This window comes from Moschus berezovskii, chromosome 20 (genome assembly GCF_049115385.1).
Source record: "Moschus berezovskii isolate FMDL1 chromosome 20, NW_MosBer_1.0, whole genome shotgun sequence".
NCBI lineage: Eukaryota > Metazoa > Chordata > Mammalia > Artiodactyla > Moschidae > Moschus > Moschus berezovskii.
Window position 1 is genome coordinate 51,193,355 of NC_142479.1, and position 25,464 is coordinate 51,218,818.

Genomic DNA, 25,464 nt, shown 5'->3' on the forward strand with positions numbered 1-25,464 from the left:
TGGGGACCCTCTGGGGGCACTGAGAACGATGGGTAGGGGTGTCCAGGCCGCTGCGGGGGACTGCGGGCAGGAGGCCGCCCCAGGTGCCGGCGGGAGTGGCGCAGAGCAGGGGGCTCCCGGCGGGCAGTGGGGTGCGGTGCCCGCCGCTGTCCACTGTCTGCAGCTCCTGGGGCCCCCTCGGGCTCTGGGGGCGGGGAGGGCAGGCCCAGCCTCTCACCCCGCCCCCCTCCCCTCTCTCCCCCTCCCCGTGTCTCCCTGCAGAAAGCGGGCGGCGGCCTGCGCCAGTGGAAGCGGGTGTACGCCGCGCTGCGGGCGCGCTCGCTCTCGCTGAGCAAGGAGCGGCGGGAGCCCGGGCCGGCGGCGGCGGGGGCGGCGGCGGCCGTCGCAGGTGAGGACGAGGCGGCGCCCGTCTGCATCGGCTCCTGCCTGGTGGACATCTCCTACAGCGAGACCAAGAGGAGGCACGTGTTCCGGCTGACCACCGCTGACTTCTGTGAATATCTCTTTCAGGCTGAGGACCGGGATGACATGCTGGGCTGGATCAGAGCGATCCGAGAGAACAGCAGGGCCGAGGGCGAGGTGAGGGCCCGGCCCGGCCCCAGGCGGGCCAGGGAGGGCAGGGCAGGCCCCGGGCCCCTCTCACCGGCCGGGCTCCTCCCTTCGCCGCTTGGAGCCTCAGTCCCCTCTTGCATAAAATGGGCCAACAGGAGTATACCTGGCGACTCTGCCCGCCCAGGGTTTGGTGTGAAGAGACCATGCATGGGCCAGTGGCTCACAGTGGGCCTGGCGTCCTTAGTGTTCCACGACTGGCAGTAACAATAATAGCTGTCAGAGTGACAGTAATTATTATTATTATCATCGTTGTTATGACTGCCTTGGGCAAGCTCTGGCACAGAGAGGTCAAGTCCAGGCCAAATCTCAGCCTCTTGGTGGAGCTTCGGGAGGCAGGGGGTCTCCTGTGAAATGTTTTAAAGAAAGAGGTCCCCCTGGGCCAGAGCTGTGGGGGACCCCCCTGCCAGGGCTGGCCTTTCTACAGGGGCAAAAACACATTGACCTTGGGAGGAGGCCAAGGGGATTGGCCTTTGGCAGCAGGCAGCAGGGGCTGAGCCAAGGGCTTTGGCAGGGAATCCAGGAGAAGTTTTAAATGGCGCCCCCTCCACGGTGCCACTGCATGCCAGGGGCCAGGCTGGAGTATCTGCCTCCACTCACTCCAGCTGCCAAGTGGCTGCACAAAGGTGCCTCTGCACACCTGCAGTTATGTTGGGGTCCTGGGCTGGGAGCTGGGGGCTGCTGGTCTCTGCCAAGAGGATGGTGGGCTTGGGCCCTGGTCCAGACATTTACCTGCTCTGACCACAGGAGGGGGTCCTAGTGTCCACTGAGGACACACCAACTCACTGATCCAGGCTCTGCTGCCCCAGGACATTGTCTGTCCTTGCTGCAGGGAGAAAAGCACCTGCAATTTGGGGCCCTCCTCTGCAGGGACTGGCTGGGCTGTCCCCAACAGGGCATGAGCTGGGGGTCCCAAGACACCTGCATTATTGCAACAGCTGCCCCTCCTGGGCAGCTGGGCTGTGCCTTGCCAGAACTGTGATGAAAGCCACATGCATAATTCTGCACCCCAACCCTGAGGTTGCCATATTATCTCTCCAAGGAGGAGACTGAGGCTCAGAGAGGTTAAGTGGATTACCCAAGGTCACACGGCTGGTGAGGGGCTTCTCGGGAGTCCGGCCCTGGTCTTTCTTGCTCCAGGGTCTGTCCCCTCCAGCTGGCAGATGGAGGAGAGGGGAGGCAAAGCTGAGGCAGGGGCCAGGGAGAAGTCCTGGTGGGTTGGCCATGGGCACTGATGGGGTCTGCTTTCTCTTTCCTTCCTCCAGGACCCCGGCTGTGCCAACCAAGCTCTGATCAGCAAGAAGCTTAATGATTATCGCAAAGTGAGGTAAGGCCCAATCCTTGTCCTGGCCATGGGGTGGGGGACACCCAGGCAGAGGTCATTCTCCTGGCCCACCTCCAGACCTGAGGGCAGCCCCTGAATCGCCCTCTCTTGGGGGCAGGGAGGGCAGAGGGGCATTGAGGCCTCCAGTCCCCAGAAGGGCGTGGGGGGAACGGACTTGGGGATGGAGGAGAGGTCTGAAGAGATGGGAGGCCAGGGCAGGTGGCATGCTGGGCCACCCCAGTGAAGACCTCTCCCCTCTTCCTACACAGCCATAGCTCTGGGCCCAAAGCTGATTCTTCCCCAAAAGGCTCTCGTGGCCTGGGGGGACTCAAGTCTGAGTTCCTCAAACAGAGTACGGCACGTGGCTTCAGAACTCAGGACCAGCCTGCAGGGAGCAAGGGTAGGAAGGTGGCTGCTAAGGGGGTGGTATGCATGTGGGTGTGTACTGTGATTATCCTCATGTATCTGCTCATGTGTGTATGCCTGAGAGGGTCTGGGGGCTCTGAGGGTCTCAAGGGTGGAAGGGCCTGGAGCCTGATTTCCCTCCAGGACATCCCAGCGGGGTGGTCCTCCAGTCTCTGCTTGTATCCTTTCAGGAGCAGGAGGCAGCCTTTTCCATCTTCACACACTTTTGACCATTAGAAAGTTCTTTCTTTGGTTGTACCAGAATCTATGGCGCCCACCTTGTTATCAGCTCCTGAGCCCATACAAAAGTTCCCTTATTACTCTGAGGCCTCTCTTCTCCAGGGTAAACATCCTCATGACTTTGGCCTTCTCTGTTGGAATAGTATAATTTCCCATCAGCCCTCAGCATCCTGGTTGCCTTTCTGAAGGAGTCCCCTTACGTCCAGTGTGTGAATGTGATGTACAAGGGTCTGTGACCAAGTGTGGTTGCTGCCCCTCCCTGGGCCCCTAGCTCACCCTGGCTCTCTCTGCCTCCTCCAACCCCAGATGACAGTGTCTCCACCTCCAAAACCCCCTGGGGCATCAACATCATCAAGAAGAACAAGAAGGCAGCCCCCAGGGCATTTGGGGTCCGACTGGAGGAGTGCCAGCCAGCCACGGAGAACCAGGTGGGTTCCTGCCCTGCTCCAGGGCCAGCAGGGGAGTGGGGCAACTGAGGCACAGAGGGTCAGAGCTGCCAGGGACCTGGGAACCAGCTCTCCACCTCAGCTTATGGACACAGCTGGGGAAGCCGCCCAGGGAGGGAGCACAGAGCTGAGTCAGAGTCCCTGATTCCCAGCTGGTGCTCCTTCCCAGACCGTGGCAAGGCTTTGGTGTGATTTCTGGCTCCCAGACTGGAGGCAGCGAGAGCCTTTAGTAACTGCCCTCCATGGGGTTCTGGCCTTTCTCTGCCCCCATCTTGTCCTCCCCACCTCTGGCCCACTGCTGGAGAATACTGTTCTTCTTTTAAATTGTATTTCCTTGAAGTATAGTTGTTGCTCTATATTATGTAAGTTATAGGTGTACAATGTGGTGATTCACAGTTTTTTAAGGTTATACTCCATTTATCACTATTATGGAATACTGGCTATGCTCCCTGTGTTGTACAATATATCCTGGTAGCTTATTTTATACCCAGTAGTTTGTACCTCGAATTCCCTACCCCTGTCTTGCCCCTGCCCGCTTCCCTCTCCCTACTGATAACCACTGCTTTGTTCTCTACATCTCTGAGTCTGCTCTCTTGTTGTTGTTATATTCACTGTTTTATTTTTTAGATTCCACATATAAGTGATATACAGTATTTGCCTTTCTCTGTCTGGTTTATTTCACAGAGCATAATGCTTTCGAAGTCCATCCATGTTGCTGCAAGTGGCAAAATTTTGTTCTTTTTATGACTGTGTAGTATTCCATTGTATACATGTACCATGTCTTCTTTATCCATTCATCTGTTGATGGACATTTAGGTTGCTTCCATATCTTGGCAGTTCTAAATAATGCTGCTATGAACATTGGGGTGCATGTATCTTTTCAAATTAGTGTTCTTTTTTTTTTCTGGATATATATCCAGGAGCGGAATTGCTGGGTCATCAGTCAGTTCAGTTCAGTCGCTCAGTCATCTCTGACTCTTTGTGACCCCATGGACTGTAGCACAGCAGGCCTCCCTGTCCATCGCCAACTCCCAGAGTTTACTCAAACTCATGTCCATTGAGTTGGTGATGCCATCCAACCATCTCATCCTCTGTCGTCCCCTTCTCCCACCTTCAATCTTTCCCAGCATCAGGGTCTTTTCCAATGAGTCAGTTCTTCGCATCAGGTGGCCAAAGTATTGAAGTATCAGCTTCAGCATCAGTCCTTCCAATGAATATTCAGGACTGATTTCCTTTAGGATGGACTGGTTGGATCCCCTTGAGGTCCAAGGGACTCTCAAGAGTCTTCTCCAACACCACAGTTCAAAAGCATCAATTCTTCAGCGCTGGGTCATATAATAACTCTGTTTTTAGTTTTTTGAGAAATCTCCATGCTGTTTTCCACAATGGCTGCATCAATTTACATTCCCACCAAAAGTGTACAAGGGTTCCCTTTTCTTCTCGTCCTCTCCAGCTTTTGTTATTTGTGGTCTTTTTGATGACACCCATTCTGACAGGTCTGAGGCGGTGTCTTGCTGTGGCTTTGATTTGCGTTTCCCTGACGACTGGCGGTGTTGAGCATCTTTTCATGTGCCTGTTGGCCATTTGCATTTCCTCTTCAAAAAAATGTCTGTTCAGTTTTTCTGCCCATTTTTTAATTGGGTCATCTGTATTGTTTTTGGCCTTGACCTGTGGCTAGCAGGATCTTAGTTCCCCAACCAGGGATCAAACCTGGGTCCCCAGCAGTGGATGCATGGAGTCCTAACTACTGGACTGCTAGGGAATTCTCAGGTTGTTTGTATTTTTGATGTTGAATTGTATGAGCTGATTATGTATTTTGGCTATTAATCCCTCATTAATCAGTCATATCATTTGCAAGTATCCTTTCCCAGAGAATGCTGTTCTTACCCTCCCTAACACCCCTGCCCTGCCTGTGTCTCCAGCGTGTCCCCTTGATCGTGGCTGCATGCTGTCGAATTGTGGAGGCACGGGGGCTGGAGTCCACGGGCATTTACCGAGTCCCAGGCAACAATGCAGTGGTGTCCAGCTTGCAGGAACAGCTCAACCGTGGCCCCGGGGACATCAACCTGCAGGATGAGGTGAGTCTGACTCTGGGATTGGCCCATGGAAGGGGGCCAATGTGGTGTGTTCATTGTACCCTGTGATATGCCCGGCACTGGGCCAAGGCACCAAGATGGGCACGATGGGACTTGCCTTTGCAGACCAGCCGCAGGGATGGGCGTCACCCGGCTGCAGCCCAACAGGTGGATGCGGTCAGGGCCTGGGAGCCCTGAAGCAGCGGCTGGCAGGTGACAGGTTTTGGGGCCTGGAGGATGAGTAGAGTTCATGAAAGCCAGGGAAAGCCAGGAAATAGCCCTCCAGGTAGGGAAATGGCCTGGGGAAAGGCGTGGCCCTGAAGGCTTGCTGGCAGTCACCATGCCTTCTCTGTAAGGGGCCAGGTGGCAAGTATTCCAGGCTTTGGTTATGTGGTCTGTTGTACACCCTCCTCCTTCTTGTTCTCTTCCTTCTTCATCTTCACAATGTTTATTTGTTTACTTATTTTTGGCCATGTAGGGTCTTCATCACTGCCCAGGCTCTTGTCTAGTTGCAGCAAGTGGGGGCTACTTTCTAGTTGTGGTGTGTGGGCTTCTTAATGCCGTGACTTCTCTTGTTGTGTCGCACGGTCTCTAGGACTCGTGGGCTTCAGTAGTTGTGGCAGGTGGGCTCAGAAGTTGCAGCTTCTAGGCTCTAGAGCATAGGTTCAATAGTTGTGGCGCAGGGGTTCATTTGCACCACAGCACGTGGGATCGTCCCGTATCAGGGGTTGAACCCACGTCTCCTGCATGGGCAGGTGGATTCTTTACTACTGAGCCACCAGGGAAGCCCTTCTTCACGACATTTTAAAAATGCAAAACCCATTCTTAGCTCAAGGGCCACACAGAAACAGGTCATTGACTGGATTTGACCTATGGGCCATGGTTTGCAGACCCCTGGTTAAAAGAAAGGGAGTATATGGTGTTTGCTGGAGTGGCCCAGCAATGTGGGTAGCTGATCAGCTGAGACAAGACTAGCTTGTGAAGGGATCTGACAACCACACTTAAAGAGTTTGAAGCATGTTATAATAACAATGGAATATAACCTTTAAAAATTGTGAATCACTATGCTATACAGCTGGGGGCTTCCCAGGTAGTGATAGTGGTAAAGAACCCCGGGAAGATCCCCTGGAGGAGGGCATGGCAGCCTACTCCAGTATTCTTGCCTGGAGAATCCCATGGACAGAGGAGCCTGGTGGGCTACTGTCCATGGTATCACGAAGAGTTGGACACGACTGAAGTGACTTGGCACACACATGCTATATACCTGAAATGTATATAATACTGAACATTAATTAGATCTCAGTTTTCACGATAAGATGTGTTTAAAGCAGGAAAAAAATTACACAGAAGGACTCTGGTTCAGTTAAAATAGAGAAAGCACACTCTGACCAGTTTTTCCTAGTGATTACATCTAAAACTCCTGGACAGAGTATATAAAGTAAATGTCAAATAACTCTGAAAGGTGGGTAACAGCAGACTGGGGAGGAAGAGTGCAGCCTTTCAGAGGTCAAGGCCATCTAATGCAAACTCCCAAAATGTCTGTCCTGTCTAAAATTGTTTCGGTGCTTTCATTACAACTTGTCCTCTTCAGATATAGAGAGAAACGTTAATGTCTGTGTGTTCACAATCCTGTTTTGGTATTTTGGTATTTCCTTCAGAATTCTACTCTATCATCTCCCCTTTCTCTTGTGCTGTGAGCTGAATCACGTCCTCCCAAAATTCATACATTGAAGCCCAAACTGCCAACATGACTATATTTGGGAATAGGTCCTATTGGGAGGTAATTATGGTGAAATAAAGTCAGGCTGCGATATGACAGGGTGAGTGTCCTTGTGGAAAGAGACACCGAAGAGCTCCTGTCTTCACCCTCTCCACCTCATGAGGACACAGTAAGAAGGACACTGCCTGCAAATTAGGAAGAGAGCCCTCACCAAAAACTGAATGGGCCGGCCCCTGGATCTTAGATTTCCCAGCCTCCAGAGTTGTGAGAAAAGAAATTTCTGTTGTTTAAGCCAAAAAAGAGTTTGCAGCAGGTTAAATGTCAATTATATCACAATAAAACTGGGGGAAATACCCAAATAAACATTTCCATTAAAAAAAAAGAGTTTGCAGTAGGGCCAGTGTTTCCCAGAATCCTAAGATTCCCCAGAGGTGCTGTGGGAGGCTGAGGGCAGGTCAGGACCTGCATCCCTGCCTGAACTAGAGTAACCTGCTTTGCTCTGTCTACTTTTTATTTATCTTTGGCTGTGCTGGGTCTTCGTTGTATTGGGTGAGCTTTCTCTGGTTGCTGCCAACAGGGGCTTCTCCTCCTTGTGGTGTGCAGGCTTCTCATTGCAGTGGCTTCTCTTGTTGCCGAGCAGGAACTCTCGGGCACTCAGGCCTTAGTAGCATTGGCTTCAGTAGTTGGAGCATGTGGGCTCAGCAGCCATGGCACACAGACTTTGTTGCCCCATGTCATGTGGAATCCTCCTGGACCAGGGATCAAACCTACTCTCCCCTGAATGGGCAGGCGGACTCTTTACCACTGGACCACCAGGGAAGTCCTTCTGTCTGTTTTTTTTTAATGTCGATTTTTTTCACATTGGGTTTTCTTGGATCATTTTACTGGACAAAAGAGACTCTGCTGGAAAAGATGTTTCAGAAAACCATGAATTCGGGCACTAAAGTCCTATGAGTCGCATACTCTGAAGCTGTATGTGAAGACTTAAGACAGTTTTCCTTCCCTTGGGAAGGAGCTCGGGAGACAAGATGAGCACATGTGAAATAGTAGACAAGAGAAAAGGGTGGTTCTCATCAGGGACCAGATTGTGTATCCCAGAGAAGGATCTGAGTGTCAGGACAGAGAGTGGACCCACCTCTTGGGCTTGACAGTGGGGAGGGTGAGGGCCAGGGCCAAGGACAGAGGGCTTTTGGTGGCTTCACTAAAGCCTTTGACCTCGAGCTAATGGACAGTGGGGAACCTTGGATGGTTCTTCAGTTGGGGAGGCATAAATGAGAGTAGGGTTTGAGAAGTAGGGCTTTAGTGTATGCCTAATGGGTATGTGGGCTTCCCTGGTGGCTCAGCTGGTAAAGAATCTGCCTACAATGTGGGAGACCTCGGTTCAATCCCTGGGTTGGGAAGATCCCCTGCAGAAGAGAAAGGCTACCCACTCCAGTATTCTGGCCTGGAGAATTCCATGGACTGTATAGTCCATGGGGTTGCAAAGAGTGGACACAACTAAGCACCTTTCACTTCACTTCAATGAATGTAAACTAAGGAGGCCCAGAGCAGGATGTCTAGGGAAGAAATTACCCATCTTGTGGACGGGGGGTCAGGAGGACTCAGTGGTCCCAGGGGGATAAGAAGGATGGGAGAAGCTCTAGGACTTGGCTACATGAGAGGGAAGAAGGAGGGGTAGGAAAGGAGCCAAAAGTTTGAGCTGGAGACTGGTGGTATCTGTCCCTGACAGACCTGGGGCATAGGACAGGAAAGAGGATGTGTCATGTAGTGACCCGTTGCACTTGGGCTTGTTGATGAAAATTCAATTAACTATCAGTTAAGAAGAAAAAAGCATTTAGCTATGGACCCATTGTAATGAGTACTATATTACTGAGTTGTGTGTCTTTGCTGGAGGATTCTGTTGCTTTCTGAACTTGCATTATTCTGAGCAGTTCCTAGCCAGGGAGGACTTTGCATTGGGTGATGGCGCCCCCTGGTGCACAGAAGGGACACTGACCCGGCTGTTCTTCGTTCTTGTGTTCAACAACCATTCATTTAGCCCACTTTCTCAACCTTGACACTTTGGGCAGAAAAACTCTTTTTTTGTGGGAGGCTGTCTTGTGGACTGGAGGAAGTTTAGCAGCATCACAGGATTCTCTCCACTCGATGCTGGTGGCGTGCCCCAGTTGTGAAAACCGAACAGTTCCAACGTCCCTGCTTGAGAATTCGTGATTTAGACCAGCGTGAGTTGGCACCAGTAGTTCCAATGGGCAGGCTCATGTGGGGGTGGGTTTTGCTCACTTCTGTCCCCCACAGTGCCTGCACCAGGGAAGGTATGTTCTTTCTGTGGAGGGACAAATGTCCAAGCCCACTGGGCTGGCTGGAGCAGGGGCACTGGGGTTAGGGGCTCAAGGGGCTTGGACCTAGCTGGGGACTCTGCTGTAATGGGTATTCTTAGCCCAGTGACCCCTGGTCTGGGCAGAGCTGGGTATGGTATCAGTAGATCCCAGAGAAGGCCAGAACTAGGCTGGACTGGGCTCTAGGGCTGGACCAGCATGGAAGTGTGGGCACCGGGGCAGGGCCTGACTGCAGCCTTATGTCTTTGCCCCCTCCCCAGCGCTGGCAAGACCTCAACGTGATCAGCAGCCTGCTCAAGTCCTTCTTCCGAAAGCTACCTGAGCCTCTTTTCACCGATGGTGAGTTGGGGGCCAAAGTGGAGGATGGAAGGGCAAGGGAATATCTGTCTATGCTGCATCCTGACTGCTTTTTAAATTGAGTGTGTGGTTTTACTTTGGGGGTTTAATACAAAAGAAACACATGCTTGTAAACGAACTTCATCAGTACCAATATAAATAAAGTGAACACAGAAGTCCCTGTCACCTTCCCATTTCCCGTCGACAGAGGTTATCCTAACACTTTCTGGGCATTTACTGTGTGCCAGGCACTACTCCCTACACATCCATGAGTAGGTACTATTATTTCCACCCCATAGATGAGGGAGCTGCTGCACAGAGAGGTTAAGTGACTTGCCCAAGGCCACAGAGGTTGTAAGTGTCAGAGCCAGAATTCGACCCCAGGCATTTGTCCCCAGAGCCCAGCTCTTGGCCGTTTGCTGAGCTCCTTGTTAACAGTGCACTGTGTTTGCTTCCAGACCCTGTTACACAGGGCTTCTCTTGTGACTCAGCTGATAAAGAATCCTTCTGCAATGTGGGAGACGTGGGTTTGATCCCTGGGTTGGGAAGCTCTCCTGGAGAAGGGAAAGGCTACCCACTCCAGTATTCTGGTCTGGGTCGCAAAGAGTTGGACACAACTGAGTGACTTTCACTTTTTCCTCTTACACGTGTGACAAAGACACACGTGCCTACATAGGGCTTGCAGTTGGATGAGTTGAGTGGTATGCTGGTAGCTGATTCATCTGGCTCTGAAAGGAATAAAGCTGTGATGATAGCACTTTCCATAGTATAGATACTCCTGCCATGGCTGGCTTCAGGATCCCAATCTGCTGTCACCGACATGAGCTGGGACAAGACAGACACAGCCAGTTGTCAGGAGTCTGTGAGCGAGTAGCTCCGCTTCTTGAGTGGTTCTCAGCAAAAGGAGGCTCGTTAATTTTGAGATTCATTCGTGTCAACAAAGAGCCTTTGTTTTCCTTTTAAATCAACCACATAGTGTTTCCCAGCCAGAATAGACAATAAGTTGTCTAATCACTCCCCTTGTTGTTTAGTTGCTGAGTCGTGTCTGACTGTTTGGTACCCCATGGACTGTAGCCCACCAAGCTCTTCTGTCCATGGGATTTCCCAGCCAAGAACACTGCAGTGGGTTGCTATTTCCTTCTCCAGGGGATCTTCCCAACCCAGGGATCGAACCCGTGCTTCCTGCTTGGCAGGATTCTTTACCACTGAGCCACCTGGGAAGCCCAATCACTCTCCTACTGATGGATATTTAGATTGTCTTCACATTTTTGCTATTTCAATACATGTTATAATGACTTTCCTTGACTGTGTCCCTGCATGCCTAGACCAGGGTCCCAGAGTTAGATTCCTAGACATGGACTCACTGGATCAGAGTCCTGGAAAACATTTTTGAAAGCTAAAGTCAAGTTGCATGCTGGGGAACTGACCCAACACTCCCACTAGGGGTGTAAGATATTTTGCTTTCCCACATCCCCATCACACTGGATGATGTATATTTTAAAGTTTTGCTGATCAGAGAGGGGAAATGGCATCTCACTATTGTTTTCATTTTCATTTCTGTCCTTACTAGGAGATTAACCTTTAATGGATTCTGTACTGAGATACATACATAAACATGAGTTTTTAGGAATACCTTATGATTATAAAACTATTTTCTTATTTTTCCCAATACTTGAATAAGTATTATTTTTGACTCTGTAATGCAATTAAATTTGTTTGTGTATTACGTGAGCTAGAAATTGATTTATTTTCCCAACAAGATAGCTAATAGTCCCTGGGGACATTATCGACACCACCATCCTTCCCCACTGACTTAAGTGCTATCGGGAAGATCCGCTGGAGAAGGGCATGGCAACCCACTCCAGTGTTCTTGCCTGGAGAAGCCCATGGACAGAGGAGCCTGGCGGGCTACAGTCCAGAGGGTCGGACACGACTTAGCGACCAACACTTTTTCATGTAGATCCACAGGGCCTGTCTCCCTCCTTCCAGTCCTGACCCTTCATCCCCTTTCCCTGTCAGTGTCACGTTGCCTGAGCTCCACGATCTTTTTAGTACGTTTCAGTATCTCACAGCGCAAATCCACCCTCATCATTCTTCCCTTGGAGAATATTCTTGGCGGTCTTTGCACATTCTCTTATCCTGGTGTATTTCAGGATAAACTTACCACGTTCCCTTTTTGAAAGTTCCCCGTGGACTTCTTCTGAGGGGAGGTGGGGGAACCCTAACACAGATGGGGAGGGGTGTTTGGAGGCTGAAAGGGCCCTCCCTCTTTCTAGATAACCTCTCTTCTAACCTCATGGTGCCCTTGTCCTGGAGCCTGGGGCAGGGACCCCTTCTCCAGGGTCCGCAGGCAGCTGAGGTCTTATTTCTTCCCAGACGGGCACACCTGGGTTTCTCCAGGTCAGGGGCACATCTGAGGGCAGCTACGGTGGGTTTGCTCACATGACCCAGGGCCCTGGAGCCCCCCTCCAACCAACTGAAACAGCCTCAGCACAAACGAGACCTCCCCGCAGGGCCTCCTCAGCCTGGAAGCCCCCTCTCTAAAGAATCCTCACTGTTCTAGACAAATACAACGACTTCATTGAGGCCAATCGCATTGAAGACTCGAGGGAGCGCTTGAAGACGCTGCGGAAGCTGGTAAGGAGAAGGGGTGCTGCTGGGCCAAGGGCAGGCTGGACAGGCGAGCGCTGGGGCCCCAGGAGCCCAGGCCCAGTGCCAACAGCTTCCCCTGTGACCTTGGCAAGCATGTGGTCACCAGGGCCACTCAGGGCCTCAATTTCTCCATCTACCCACGGGGGACAGTTAGAGAGTGGGTTCCAGACCCCCTGAGATATGGCAGTGGATCCCCTTTGGGGGTGGGTTGGGGAGGCGGAAGCCATCACAGCCTGGTATCATGCCCCTTCTTTCTCCCACCCAGATCCGGGATCTCCCGGGACACTACTATGAAACACTCAAATTCCTCGTGAGTCATCTGAAGACCATTGCCGACCACTCGGAGAAAAACAAGGTGGGCCAGGCTCCAGTTTGAAGTGTGGGGGCGGGAAGCCTAATGGGGTCTCCTCAGCATATTCTATTCAGTAAGCTCCTCCAGGTCAGATAACCTCAAGCTTCACTGGCCCCGCCCACCTACCTAGGGGCTCCTGTCCCACTGCCCCCACATACTGGCCAGTACTTCTTCCCGAGCCGGCTCCTGAATTTCTGAGGGTCTTCAGAGGCGGAGAGCCTCAGACTCTGTGTCTGGTGGAATCTACCCTCTGACTGAGCTTGGATCCCTTGCGTTGCGTTTTTCCTAAGCAAATCCCTGTATCTTCTAGTTCTGCAGCAGGGGAGAAGGAGGGGACATACTGGATTCCTGCCAGTCCAAAACACCCTTGGGACATCCAGTGGGTCTTCCCTCTGGCCTCTCCCACTGCTCGACAGTACGGGTGTGCAGGTGGGGAGTTGCCCGTGAGAGCTGGGCCTGGGGTTGAGTGGGGCTGAAATCCGGCCTCTTCTCTACTTACTAGGCACCTCCATGCCCAGCAAGGAAGCACATGACCCCAGGCCAGGACCAGCTCAGGATGTGGTCAGGCTGGGGGCCAGAGGGGCCCAGAGTCGGGGAGGCCCAGGGCACTGGAGGTCAAAGCTCACAGGGATACTAACACTGATCCGCTTCCCTCCCCTGCCCAGATGGAGCCCCGGAACTTAGCCCTGGTCTTCGGGCCGACACTGGTGAGGACATCTGAGGACAACATGGCGGACATGGTGACCCACATGCCTGACCGCTACAAGATTGTGGAGACGTTGATCCAGCACGTAAGCAGCCTCCCTGGGCACCTGGCTCCTGCTCCCGGGGTGGGTGTGCTCAGGGAAGGGTGTGGAAAATGCTCTGGGGGTGCAGGAGGCCCTTCAGAAGCAGCAGCCTGCATTTTAAGGCCAGACGGGTATGAATCCTGAATGCCTGTCCCCAGCGGGAGAATCAGGAGGCCGCTGAGTTTCCAGGATGTGTGTGCAAGTCAGAGGGAAGAGGAAGGTCAAGGAGAGGTGCTGCTGGGTTGGAGGGCAGAAGGGGTGAAAGAAGGGGTGCCTTCAGAAGGTGACCTGCGGGAGAGGAGTCCAAGCAGAACCGCGCAGACAGGCGGGACAGCACTCTCCCTGCAGGCCCACTGAGACTTTAGGGCAAAAATGGCGATTCCCTGAGGGAGGGGGAGGGAGAGGGGGAGGCAGGTGGGGCAGGGCGGATGATGGGCTGGGGCAGGAACCTGGCTGCGTGGTCACTGTGTCTTGGGCTGGTCACCTTCCTCCTTAAGGCTGCCTGGAGGCCCCACAAGAGCCTGTGGTTTCTAAGGAGTCTTATTATTATCCACCACAGGGTGAGAACCCAGAATGGCCAGCAGAAGGCGCAGGAGGCTTTTTTTTTTTTTTTTTCTTAAGCGCCAAACCCAGGGCAGCACTGCCCCCTTCTGGGGTCACTCAGGGATGTTTTTATGAATCATTGATTTTTCCATTTCCAAATCTTGGTGGGACCTGTGGTTTAACCCACAAAGAATGGAATCAGAACCCTCCTGCCAGGAGAAATAAGATGGGCACCTGGTCAAAAAAAGGGTTTGCTTCCCCGGTGGCTCAGTAGTAAAGAATCCACCTGCCAATGCAGGAGATGTGGTTTCGATTCCTGGGTTAGGAAGATCCCCTGCAGTTGGAAATGGCAACCCATTCCAGTATTCTTCCCTGCAAAATCTGACGGCCAGAGGAGCTTGGAAGTCTACAGTCCATAGGGTTGCAAAGAGTCGGACACAACGGAGCCCATATACATAGCGAACAACACCAAACGAGGGAAAGGAGCTTTAGCTTCCCCGGCTCATAGACGCTTTAGGGGAGGGAATAAGCCAGGTCATGTTACTCCTATTGTACAGATGAGGAAACTGTAGCTCAGAGAGGCAAAGTGATTTCTTCAAGATCACACAGCTATTAAGTAGCAGCCTCGGGATTTGAAGGCAGGTCTGTCTGACCAACTCCTCTGCTTTTACTCCCCACCGAAAGGGAGGGCCGACTCCTGGGTCCATCCTAGAGCTGGCTTTTGAGTGAGCGAGGTGGTCAGAGTTAGCTGAGTGAGGCCGTGGGTAGACTTCGGTCACGCTGGCTGGCCTTGCCTGCTTCTTTCCTTCCTTCACTGCGTGTCAGAGCTCTGAGTCATAGGAGGGTATGTCGAGGCCTGTTCTCACCAGAGGCCCACTCCAGAGCTGCTGGGGATGCCAAGGCTGCTGGGCAGTGTCGGGGATCCTGATGAAGCCTTGGTCTGGGGAAGCTTTCCTCCCTTGGGAAAGTTCGGCTCCCCAAACGAGGAACCCACGGAGCCCCCAGGAGTGTATGCTTGGTGCCGAAGGTAGTGAGGAAGAGAGGGAGACTGGCCCCCTGACTCCTAGCGAAGTCCGAAGAAGCCCAAAGCCTTGGTCAGCTGGAGTGTCAGGACCTTCAGGGAGATGGGAGGCCCAGAGTGTGTGCACTTCCCCTGCCCTAGGGTCTCAGGGGGACATCCCCAGCCAGTGGCAGCATCTTTTCTGGGTAGGGTGGGGGAGCTGGAGTACATTGGTCTCCTTCATAGGTGTAACCCCAGCACTGACCCTGTGCCTGGCATAAAGTGAACCCTCAGTATTGGTTGAATGGATTAATGAATAAATTAACGAATTGTTGTTGAGGTTATGCCAGTCTGGGCATTCCCACTGAGGAAATAATTTCTGGGGAATGACCAAACATGCACCTCTCCATTTTCTGCCCCATTGGCATTAAAGTAATCAGCCCTGGATGATTGTCAGTTGTCAAGAGAGTGAGCTGCCTGTTCATTCACAGTGAGCCCACTGAGCCCACCCACCCAAGTTGGCCAGGGTCTGTCTAGCACAGAGACTCTTGAGCCAGGGTAGTCCCAGTGTAGTCCCGAGCCCAGGCAGGGCAGAACTTGTGGCAGCAGTTGCTCTGGCTCTGAGCCCCTGGCCAGTGAGCGGGTGGTTGGAGTTCGTGAGTGACATCAGCTCGCGTCCCACTGGGAGTTTCAGCTGTGACCACCCCTGCCTCCCTGCCTGTGTTCCATGGAACTTTTGGACAGCAGAGCTAGAAGGGACCTTAACGTATGAGACCTGACCTTGCATTGTACAGAGGGTGGGAACCGAGGCTTGAAGAGAAACGGTGGCTTGCTTTGGGTCCCACAGCAAGATATGGCCGAGTTACGAGCAAACCTAAGTGTTCAGCCACCCGGCAGCAAGTCACCAGCCAGCTCATACCCATGATTACTAAGCCAGCTGAAACCGAAACAAAGACCATGCCGAGGCATTTGTTCATTTACTCACTCAGCAAAAGTGGTGATTCCTGGTGTGTGTGCCCTGGAGCTTCTCAACCCGGCACTAGTGACCTTTGGGGCCAGATCATTGTTTGTTGGGGTCTGTCCTGTGGCTGATAATATGTTTCGTGGCATCTCTTGGCCAGATGCCAGGAGCCTCCCTCTACTTGTGACAATTGAAAATGTCTCCAGACGTCACCAAATGCCCTCTTGGAGGGGCACAGTCACCCCAGTTGAGAAGTACTGATGCAGGGGTTCAGGATACTTGCCCCGGAGCCAGTCTGTCTGAGGTTGAACCCTGGTTCTGCCCCTTATATGCTGTGGGGCCTCGGACAAGTTAGTTACCCTTTTCGTGCCTCTGTCTCCTCACCTGTTTGTCTCACAGGGTTATTGCGAGGGTTGCGGGAGGTATTATCCGTAAGGCACTTAAAATGGTGCCTGGCAGGTAGCAGGTGTTATGTAAGGGTTAGCTATCACCATTGTCATCATCAGCATCGTTGCCACTGTTCCAGCCCAGATGCAGACGCAGGTGCTGGCCACACAGAGATGAATGGAACTCAGACCCTGCTCTGAAGGAACGCTGCCCAGTGAAGGCATCACTCCTCCATGCTCTGGGCTGTGTCCAGGGAAGCCACATGGAAGGACCCAACCCAGCCCTGAGTGCAGGGCTGGGACCAGAGTCAGGGAGTTCCTGAAAGACACTAGGAATGTAGCCAGGCAGAGAAGGGAGAATGAGCATTCCACGCAGAGGGAACAGCATGTGCAAAAGCAGGGTGGCCGGAGCTAGTTTGAATTCTTCCAGAGAACCGTGGACCATCTGGAAGCTTCCCCTAGGCTTCCAGAAGCTTCCTGTAGCCTTCCGGGTTCTCAGAGCTCTTTCAGGCACTCTTAAACCTGAGTTAGAGGCTGGGTTTTTAGGGCTCCTTCTGGAAAGTCTGTCTGTAGGGACTCCTCCTTTTAATAATAGCTAACATTTATTATACACTAATGTGTTGTACTAAAGCTTCACATACAGTATTTCTTTTTTGCTTTTTTAGAAATCGAGATGTATTGACATATTAGTTTCAAGTATACAAAATGATGATTCAATATTTGTATAGATTGTGAAATGATCAGCACGATAAGTCTAGTTAACATCCAACACCATACACAGAAAATGTTTTCTTTGATGAAGCCTTTTAAGATCTACTCTCTTAGCATCTTTGTATAATACCGTATTATTAGCTGTAGTCACCATGATTACATCTTCACAATTTATTTATTCATTTTACAATTGGAAGTTTATACCTTTTGACCACCTTTGCCCATTTCAGTCACCTCCCCATCCCTTTTCCTCTGGCAGCCAACAATCTGTTGTCTGTATCTATGAGCCTGGATTATTTTTTTTCAAATTCCACATGTAAGTGAGATCTTACAGTATTTGTCTTTCTCTGCCTGACTTTGAATTTCACTTAGCGTAATGCCCTCGGGGTCCATCCATGTTGTTTCAAATGGCAAAGTTTCCTTCTTTTTTATTGTCGGATAATATTCCACTGTGTATATATACTGCATTTTCTTTATCCATTCATCCATTGATGGACACTTAGGTTGCTTCCATGTCTTAGCTATGGTCAATAAGGCTGCAACAAAAGGGAGGTGCATATATGTTTTCATTTCCTTCGGATGAATACCCAGAAGTGAATCTTCTGGATCATATGGTAATTCTATTTTTAAGTCTTTGAGAAGCCTCCATACTGTTTTCCATAGTAGCTGCACCAATTTACATTCCCACCAACACCACACAAGGGTTCACTTTTTGCCACATCCTTGCCAACACTTGTTATTTCTTGTCATTTTGATAATGGCCATACGGTTTTTTATTTGAATCCTCAGCACAGTTCTCACAGTAGATCCTCATGTATCACGCCCATTTTAAAGATAAGTAAGTAGACTCAGAGAAGTGGTTTACCTGAGATGAACTGGAGCCTGAAGTGACTGACTCCAGATCTTGCATTTCCCCTTCATCGTCTCTCACTCTTTTTTCTCTGTCTCTTCCTTGTTTCTGTTCTGCGCTGCTTATTTGAGTTAATCATATGCCTGATTATGATGAATAATAACTGAAGTTCGTGACCCAAGGTCATAATCAACTTTGCAAGTCTCCTTGTTTCCTCCCTTCCTTCCAAAGCCCACTCTGCCCAGCCCCCAATAATTACCACTCCCATAGGTTAACGTGTGTCTTTTCAGTCCACCTTCTACATGCTAATTTTAAGTATAAAGATATCCATAAATATTCCGTGTGTTTTAACTTTCTGTTAGTGAGCTTAGCTCATTTACTTTTTGTAATTTCTGTACTGTTAGGACTTATTTCTGCCATCTCAAATGGCATCTTCTGTCTACTACATTTTCATTTTATTTGCTTTTTTGGGTCTTTCCTACCTTTGTATGGGTTGATTTTATTTTCCTGATATAAAACTTTACACAATTTACAAAACCCATACTTACGTTGAATGATACAATTGCAAAAAGCCTGTAGTCATGTTTAATTTGTACTCTCAATTTCTAAAGTTTATCAGTATCCACGTCTTCCTTTCACCACGTCTAAGAGTCAAGTACCTTAGCATGCTTTCACCTGTCACTGGTTCCTCCCTGTGAATGTGAAGTCCACATTGTCATGGGCATATTTGGTGTCTGTTTGTATTTGTACATGTGTATCATTGCTTAGTTTGATAACAATTGACTTTTCTACACTGTTATCCATCGTTGCTTCTTAGAACTTCCTATTCTTTCCTGGATTTATTTCTTTACTTGCTCATGCACTCAACTAGGAGAATCTTCATGCAGCAAACTTTTGATGTGTTAGAATAGCTTTATTTCACACTCAAATGAGAGTTTAGCAAGATATAAAATTCTAGATTCCAAATCTCTTAAATTTTAGTTCAGAAACACATCAAAAATATTACTTTCCTGTCGTCTTGTATCTGTTGCTGCCGAAAGTTCTAGTTAAGGCTGATACCTGTTCACGTGTAAGCAATGTTTTTGTTTTTCAGAAAACCTTTAGGGTGTTATCATCAAGATTCTCAAGTTTCACAAAATATATTTGAGTGGGATTTTTATTTTCTATTCTGTTTGGCATGCATGAGAACACCCTTGCCTGCCTAACCCTCAGGGAACCTCCTGACACCTCATGGTAGGCACTTGCCTTATCTGGGGTTGGGGGCACCAACCCTGTTAGTGTGGAGCCCAGCCTGGGATGGGATACACACAGCCGCAGGGGCTGGCCTCTCCCTGCAGCATAACTCGCTGGCACCAGAGGGCGCTGCTGCACCCCTCTCTTCTGGTTTGCGATAGGGAGTGGCTGTGGTGATGCGTGGGGACTGTGCCTAGTGAAAAAGGCAGAGAGAAGCTGTCCTGAGCCGGGCATGTCTCTGTACTCGGACCCTCTCCCACTCCAGGCCGTGTTTCCTTTCCACGCTGGGTCCCCAACTTTTCCATCAGGTGCCTGAGTGGGTCCTCTGAACCGAGCAGTTTGGGAGCTCTTGTCTCCCTGTCTTCCCTCAGCTCCTTCCCACGCTGATTCCATCACTTCCTTTTGTCTCCTCTGCAGTCAGACTGGTTCTTCAGCGACAGCGAGGACAAGGGAGAGAGAGTGAGTGACGCAGAGGGGCTGTGGGGTGGGGTCAGGTTGGTGGTGGGCCCTCATCCCAGGTGGGTGGGGTGGGCAGCAAGTCTGAAGCCAGAGAAGGTTCCTGCCCTTGGGACATCCCAGTCTGGTGGAGGAAACATAGGCCCTCTGCTCAGGAGCCTCCAGTCTGATGGGAGATATAGTCCTCGCTTTCATGAAGCCCAAGTCTGAGGGGGAGACAGAGGCCATGCCCTAAGGAATCTGAGTCCAGTAGCAAAGGCAGACCATGCCCTCCGATCTCATGAGGAGGATAGAGGGCTTAGGAAGGTCCAACCTGATGGAGGAGACACAGATCCTACCCTCAGCGGAGGGAGCAGCTCGGCCTTTAGGGTTCAGCCAAGGTGCTGAGGAAGGCAGGGACATGTAGGACTGCCCTCGAGTCCCTGACTGATGAGGGGGACACTCCCTGGGCTGGTGAGCCCCGGTCGGATGGAGGAGACCTGCGCCCCTCTTCAGGGTTCCGAGGGGTCTGCAGTCACCCGTCTGAGGCTGTGCAGCCTGACCCTCCTCCTGTTTGCAGACCCCTGTGGATGACAAGGAGCCTCAGTCAGTGCCAAACATCGAGTACCTCCTGCCTAACATTGGCAGGACAGTGCCGCCTGGAGAGCCAGGCTCAGGTGAGAGCGCGGGCCCAGGAAGGGGTGGAGAGGCCATGGGATCTGCACTCCTGAGGGTCCCAGATGCCTGGCCAGGCGCCCAGCCGCCCTGCTCCTGCTCCTGCCCCACAGGGCCGCTCACCGCCCCCACCGCTGGGCTGGGCTCTGGTGGGGGCTACCGCCCCTCCGCTGCCCTGGGCTGGGTAGGAGCTTTGTTTTCACCGGTTTCTTTCCTGAGCTTTTTGTTTCTCGAGGGCTGTGTCCTGGGCACGTGCCTCTTTTTAATTTTTCTTCCTTTTCTCCTTGCACCCCTCCTCCCTCCTCCCTCTCCTCCCTGTGCTCTGCCCCCATCCCCTGGATCCTGCTCTTCTCTTCTCCTCCCTTCCCTCCTCCAGCGGACCTGTTGGAGATTTAAAGGGTACAGTGTGGCATCGCGACCTCGGTCACTAACAGTGGCAGGTGATTATAAGAAGGCTGGGCAGGCACGGGACGGGGGGCAGGCAGAGCCATCCAGGGTGGTGAGGACCTCTCCCTGACAGTCCAGCTCCCCACGCTTGTTAACAGCGTACCGGCCTCCCATCTGAAAGCCCCTTCTCAGGAGGAAGGAGGCACTTGCTAGAGCCAAGTTGGGGCCCCTTGCCAGGAAGCCTGGGCACCACATGGCTGCCCCCCCAAGCCCCCCCATCCCCCCACTCTGTGGCTTTCTCTCTGTGCTGAGCTTGGCCACTTCTGATTATCTGGGTGGCGGAGGCTTGGCTGGTAGTGGGACCCAGCATTTCCAGACTTCAGTGATGCCACCCCAGAAGCCTCTGTACATCTATAGCTCCTGCGACAGCCGCCTCTGAGGGCTGGCTCTTCCTGCTCCCAAAATCAGGGCCCCTGGTCACTCAGCCCCTCAGTCCTGCTCCCAGGCTTCTGGCTGTCATAGTAGAGGAGTCCAGGGACAAGAGGGTAGCCTTCTGGCTCTAGCCACTAACTCCTTCCACTCTGTGGGTGACCCCCTGCCTTGTGTCTCTGACGGAGGCATACCACAGCACCCCTGGTTGCAAGCGGCAGGCTGGGGAGGGGGCCAGAGGCCATGGGGGTGGGGATGGCAGAGAGGAGCCCCCCGTCTCTTCTAATCACCTGCTGCCACTCTCCTGCCCGTGTGTGTCGCTATGTGGTCAGCCCATCTGCTCTTCTCACTGTGTGCAGGGGAGGGCTGGGGAGGAGGCATCTAACCTGCTTGCTGGAGAGTGTGGATTAACTGCACCTGCCCCTCTTCAGACCCCCAGGGATCCTTGGGTGGGCCTGCTCCCTCCCCTGTCCTGGGGATAGCACTGCAAGACTTCTTTCTGGGTCCTTCCCCACCCCAATGTTAATAAGGGAGTGGAACCCACATTCCTTCATAACTCTGATAATAAACAGGGGCTTTGCCCCTGAGGACAGCCTGACCTCTGGTCTGGAGGTAGACCCTTTCCAGGCTGTACTCACCAGCCCTCTCTACCTCCTGCCCTGCTCATTTCCTGTCTGCCCCATACCCCATCATTCACGTGGTCCCTCGGCCCTCTCATGTCCCTGAAGTTGGGGGGTGAGGGTGGGTATAGAGCACCCACCTCTCTGTTCACTGTGTGGTCTCCATTTCTCCAGAGCATCTGTGATTTGCTGTGTTTTGTGGTGGTGGTTTCTGTGAACTGCATCTGATGTTTGGCATTTTCTCTCTAGTGCTTCAGAGTAACAGGGACAGGAGGGGAGGGGAGAGGCCAAAGAAAAGTCCGCCTTGCCCTTAACCCTGGGCAAACGCAGGTCCAGTGGCCTGATGTCACTTCCTGCCTCAGAAGGAAGTGGTGATTGACATCCTTCTTTGCTCCATCCTTATCCCCCAGGAAATGACATCAGAAGTCCACCACACTCCTGGGACCTGGGGAGAGCTCAGGTTTCTGAACTCCCTGGTTTCTGAAGCCTTTGAGGAGAGGGAATTGTGTTCACAAGAATCAGCCTTCTCTTGCCCAATCCAACTTTCATTTTTCTTTTGTTTCTTACCAACAGATTCCACCACCTGTAGTTCAGCCAAGTCTAAGGTAAGTTCCATGGCGATTCTGAAAGTTATATCTCTGTTCAAGCCAGCCCATTTGCTTTTTGGTCACCACAGTTGGGAGAGTTGTGATTAGAACCTTGAAGAAGATTGTTAGTCACTGGGAAGGAAGGCAGAAAACACCTGAGTGTCCAAGGTAAGCTGAGGTCGCTCACCTTGGCAGTGCTTGGGGAGATAACTGAAGTAGAGGCTCTGGCTTGGGAGTTTGGTGGCCCGAGGCAGTGTTGCCTACTGGTTAGGAGCACAGACAGTTGTGGGCCTGCGTCCTGGCTCCACCACTTAATAGCTTTGGAACATTAGGCAAGTTATTTAACTTCTTTAAGATCCTCAGCTTCCTCATACTATTTGTGAGGATAATATCTACCCTCATAAATGGGGTTAACAACAACTATGAGTGATATAATGATTGTTTTTAAGGTCTTTGCAGAGCCAAAAGCAAATGAAGGGAAATAATAAAGATAAGAACAGAAACCAATGAAATTGAAGACAGCGAAGCCTAAGCTGGTTCTCTGAACCAGGTCTCATAGGCAGCTAGTTGCCTGTTCCAGAGCCTGCCCAGTAGGGCAAGGATGCCTGCCCCAGATGAGCCCTGCCCAACTGTTAGGTTAGAGCTTGAAGGCCAGGTGTGTGTCTTAATCAACTCTGACTGCCATAACAAAATACCACCTACTGGGTGGCTTAAAAACAGAAATTTATTTTCTCGTAGTTCTGGAGACTAGAAGTCCAAGATCAAGGTGTTAGCATGGTCAGTTTCTGCTGAGAACTGTCTTCCTGGCTTGTAGATGGCTGCCTTCTCACCATGCGCTCATATGGCCATGAGAAAATGAACAGGTGTGTGTGTGAGACAAAGAGCAAGCTCTCTGGTTTCTCTGCTTACAAGGGCACTAATGCAGCCATAAGGGCCCCACCCTCATATAAACCCTCATGACCTCATATAAACCAAATTACCTCCCAAATGCCCCAAGTACCATAACACTGGGGGCTTAAGTCTTCAACATATGAATTTGGTGGGGGGAACAGTTCTGTTCGTAGTAGTCGGTGAAATCAGCTAAATGTTGTCTGGTCAAACTGGGCTTATTTCTTTCCGGATCTCTAAGCACTGGCTGAGTCCCAGCAAAATCAGTGTGCCTGACACCAAGCACATTATGTTATCTAGTCATTATATTCATTATACATTAACATATATATACATATATTATATATTCATTATTGATAATATATATTTGTTAGTTCATTATATGTCAGATGAAAGCCCAGAAGGAAGGAAGGCTGCTCTAGTCTAGTGCAGAAGTCCACTGTAACCTCTCCATAGAGCCTCTGCTTGCACACCTCTGGCGACAGGGAGCTCACTCCATCACAAGACTTCTATGGCAGGGAGCAAATTAATTATAGTGACCTGAATCTAGTTCCTTGTCACCTCCACTCATTGCTCATGCCAGACCCCTGGTTTCCTGTAGCCTCTTTTGGACTGACCCCTCAACCTTTATGTGAACCTGCTGACCTCTGTATTCCCTAGAAGTGACCATTCTGACCTCATTGCTTCTGTAACTAGCCAGGACGAGAGTGTAATTTGAGCATATGAGCCTAGCGGTCTCTCAGGTCTCCCAGAGAGCACAGGCCAGGGAAGAAGGCCAGGGAAGAGGCCCCCATGTGCCTCACGCTGGCTGTACTGCAGCTCACACAGCTTCAGGTAGTGTCTTCTAGAGTCACACAACGTGGGCAGCCACGGCCCAGGAGCCACAGGCCTGTGAATCCTGAATCCCTGACAGACTCCAGTTTTCTCAGAGCTAACTGATCTCAGAGAGGGCGGCGGTCACGGGAGGCAGCGCTGTGTCTCCGTCCCCCGCAGGCAGACCTCGTTTTCTTACACTTTCCTTTGTGCTCTATGGCTACTTCACTTTTTTTTTTTTTAAACAAATTGAACGTTTGTGGCAACACTGTTGAGCAAATCTATTGACACCATTTTTCCAACAATAGTTGCTCACTTTGTGTCTCTGTTCACACTTGGATAATTCTTGTGCTGTTTCAAACTTTTTCACGATAATTACATTTGTTATGGTGTTCTGTGATCAGTGATCTTTGATGTTACTTTTCCGAACAGATTATGATTCCCTGAAGGCACAGGTAATGTTTAGTGTTTTTCAGCAATGAAATATTTTTAAATTAAGGTGTGTACACTTTTTTAAGACATAGCGCTAGTGCACACTTGATAGACTGCCATGTGAACATAACTTTCATATGCTTTGGGAAACCGAGAAATTCATGTGACTCGCTTTATTGCAGTATTCGCCTTATTGCTGTCGTCTGGAACTGAGCCTGCAGTGTCTCTGAGGTGTGCCTGTTACACTGTGGCTGCAACAGGAGGCAGCCTGTGAGAAGGGGTGGCAGGGCAGGTCATTCATTCCAGCCCAGCAGGGGACCAGTCCCAGCATCTGCTTCTACTGAGCTTCCTACGTTCCTTCACCTATTTGTTTATTCACTTAACATTTCTCAAGTGCCTGTTGTTTGACAGGCACTGTACTAGGAGTCATGGAGGCAAACACGAGCCATGCAACCTTGCTCTCAAAGGACTCAGGGTTTAATACAGATGATGTGGAAACAAAGCTATTCTGATGTGAGAAAGAGCTGCTGTATGTGTATTTTCAAAGGTCTGTGGAACAGGTAGAGAAGTGATTTCCCAGCTCAGCCAAAGGGAGAGCTGGGTGGGAGGCTGCTGTACAGAGGATGCTGTGTTTGCGCTGCACCTAGTAGGCGGAGTAAGAGTTCCTCCCATAAATAGGGTGGGGAGGGGGGCGTGACTAAGGACTGCCAGTGTTAAAGGGCTCCCAGTGTTAAAGGACAAGGCCTATCAAGGGAAGGGTCTGCATCGCCTGAGTGATGGCTGTGTTCAGCTGGGGTCAGGGGAGAGGGGCCCCAGGCAGGTTGTGAGGGCCCTGCGTCTGTGCTTTATCCTCATGGGGGTCTCGTCCTGCAGAGGCCGGAGGCAGTCAGATGCTTGCCTTGCCTTAGAAGGACTGACTGCTCTTGAGGAGGAGGGGCTAGGATGAGGCAAGGGTGGAGGCAGGGAGTCCTATTTGGAGAGGGGAGAAAGGTCTAGAAAAGGCAGAGTGAGGGTCTGAACACAGGATAATGGGGATGAACCATTTTGGGAGTCATTTCCGGAGAATCTAGGGGGAGGAGGGGAGAGGGAGGAGTCAGAGTCACCTAAGGTGAGGACGTGAATGTTGGCAGTCTAGGGCAGGGGTCAGGAATGTAATGTGGCTCCGGGTAGGTGAATTTCAGGTGTTGGCAGACCCCTTGGTAGAGACAGATTTGCAGTTGGAAGAGGAATT

At 51.2% G+C, this 25,464-nt stretch overlaps 1 protein-coding gene across 7 annotated transcripts in view; it reads left to right on the forward strand.

The window, feature by feature from the left end:
* Positions 1-25,464, forward strand: part of ARHGAP23 (Rho GTPase activating protein 23) — an 81,509-nt gene that overhangs the window by 52,352 nt on the left and 3,693 nt on the right. For all 7 annotated transcript variants that reach the window (XM_055407702.2, XM_055407701.2, XM_055407700.2 and 4 more), the window contains 12 exons: positions 262-579; positions 1,875-1,936; positions 2,203-2,333; positions 2,885-3,006; positions 4,947-5,102; positions 9,416-9,494; positions 12,055-12,128; positions 12,409-12,498; positions 13,161-13,286; positions 19,385-19,426; positions 19,983-20,079; positions 22,087-22,118. In XM_055407702.2, the coding sequence (XP_055263677.2) occupies positions 262-579; positions 1,875-1,936; positions 2,203-2,333; positions 2,885-3,006; positions 4,947-5,102; positions 9,416-9,494; positions 12,055-12,128; positions 12,409-12,498; positions 13,161-13,286; positions 19,385-19,426; positions 19,983-20,079; positions 22,087-22,118 (1,329 nt within the window). The remainder of the gene's footprint in view (positions 1-261; positions 580-1,874; positions 1,937-2,202; positions 2,334-2,884; positions 3,007-4,946; positions 5,103-9,415; positions 9,495-12,054; positions 12,129-12,408; positions 12,499-13,160; positions 13,287-19,384; positions 19,427-19,982; positions 20,080-22,086; positions 22,119-25,464) is intronic.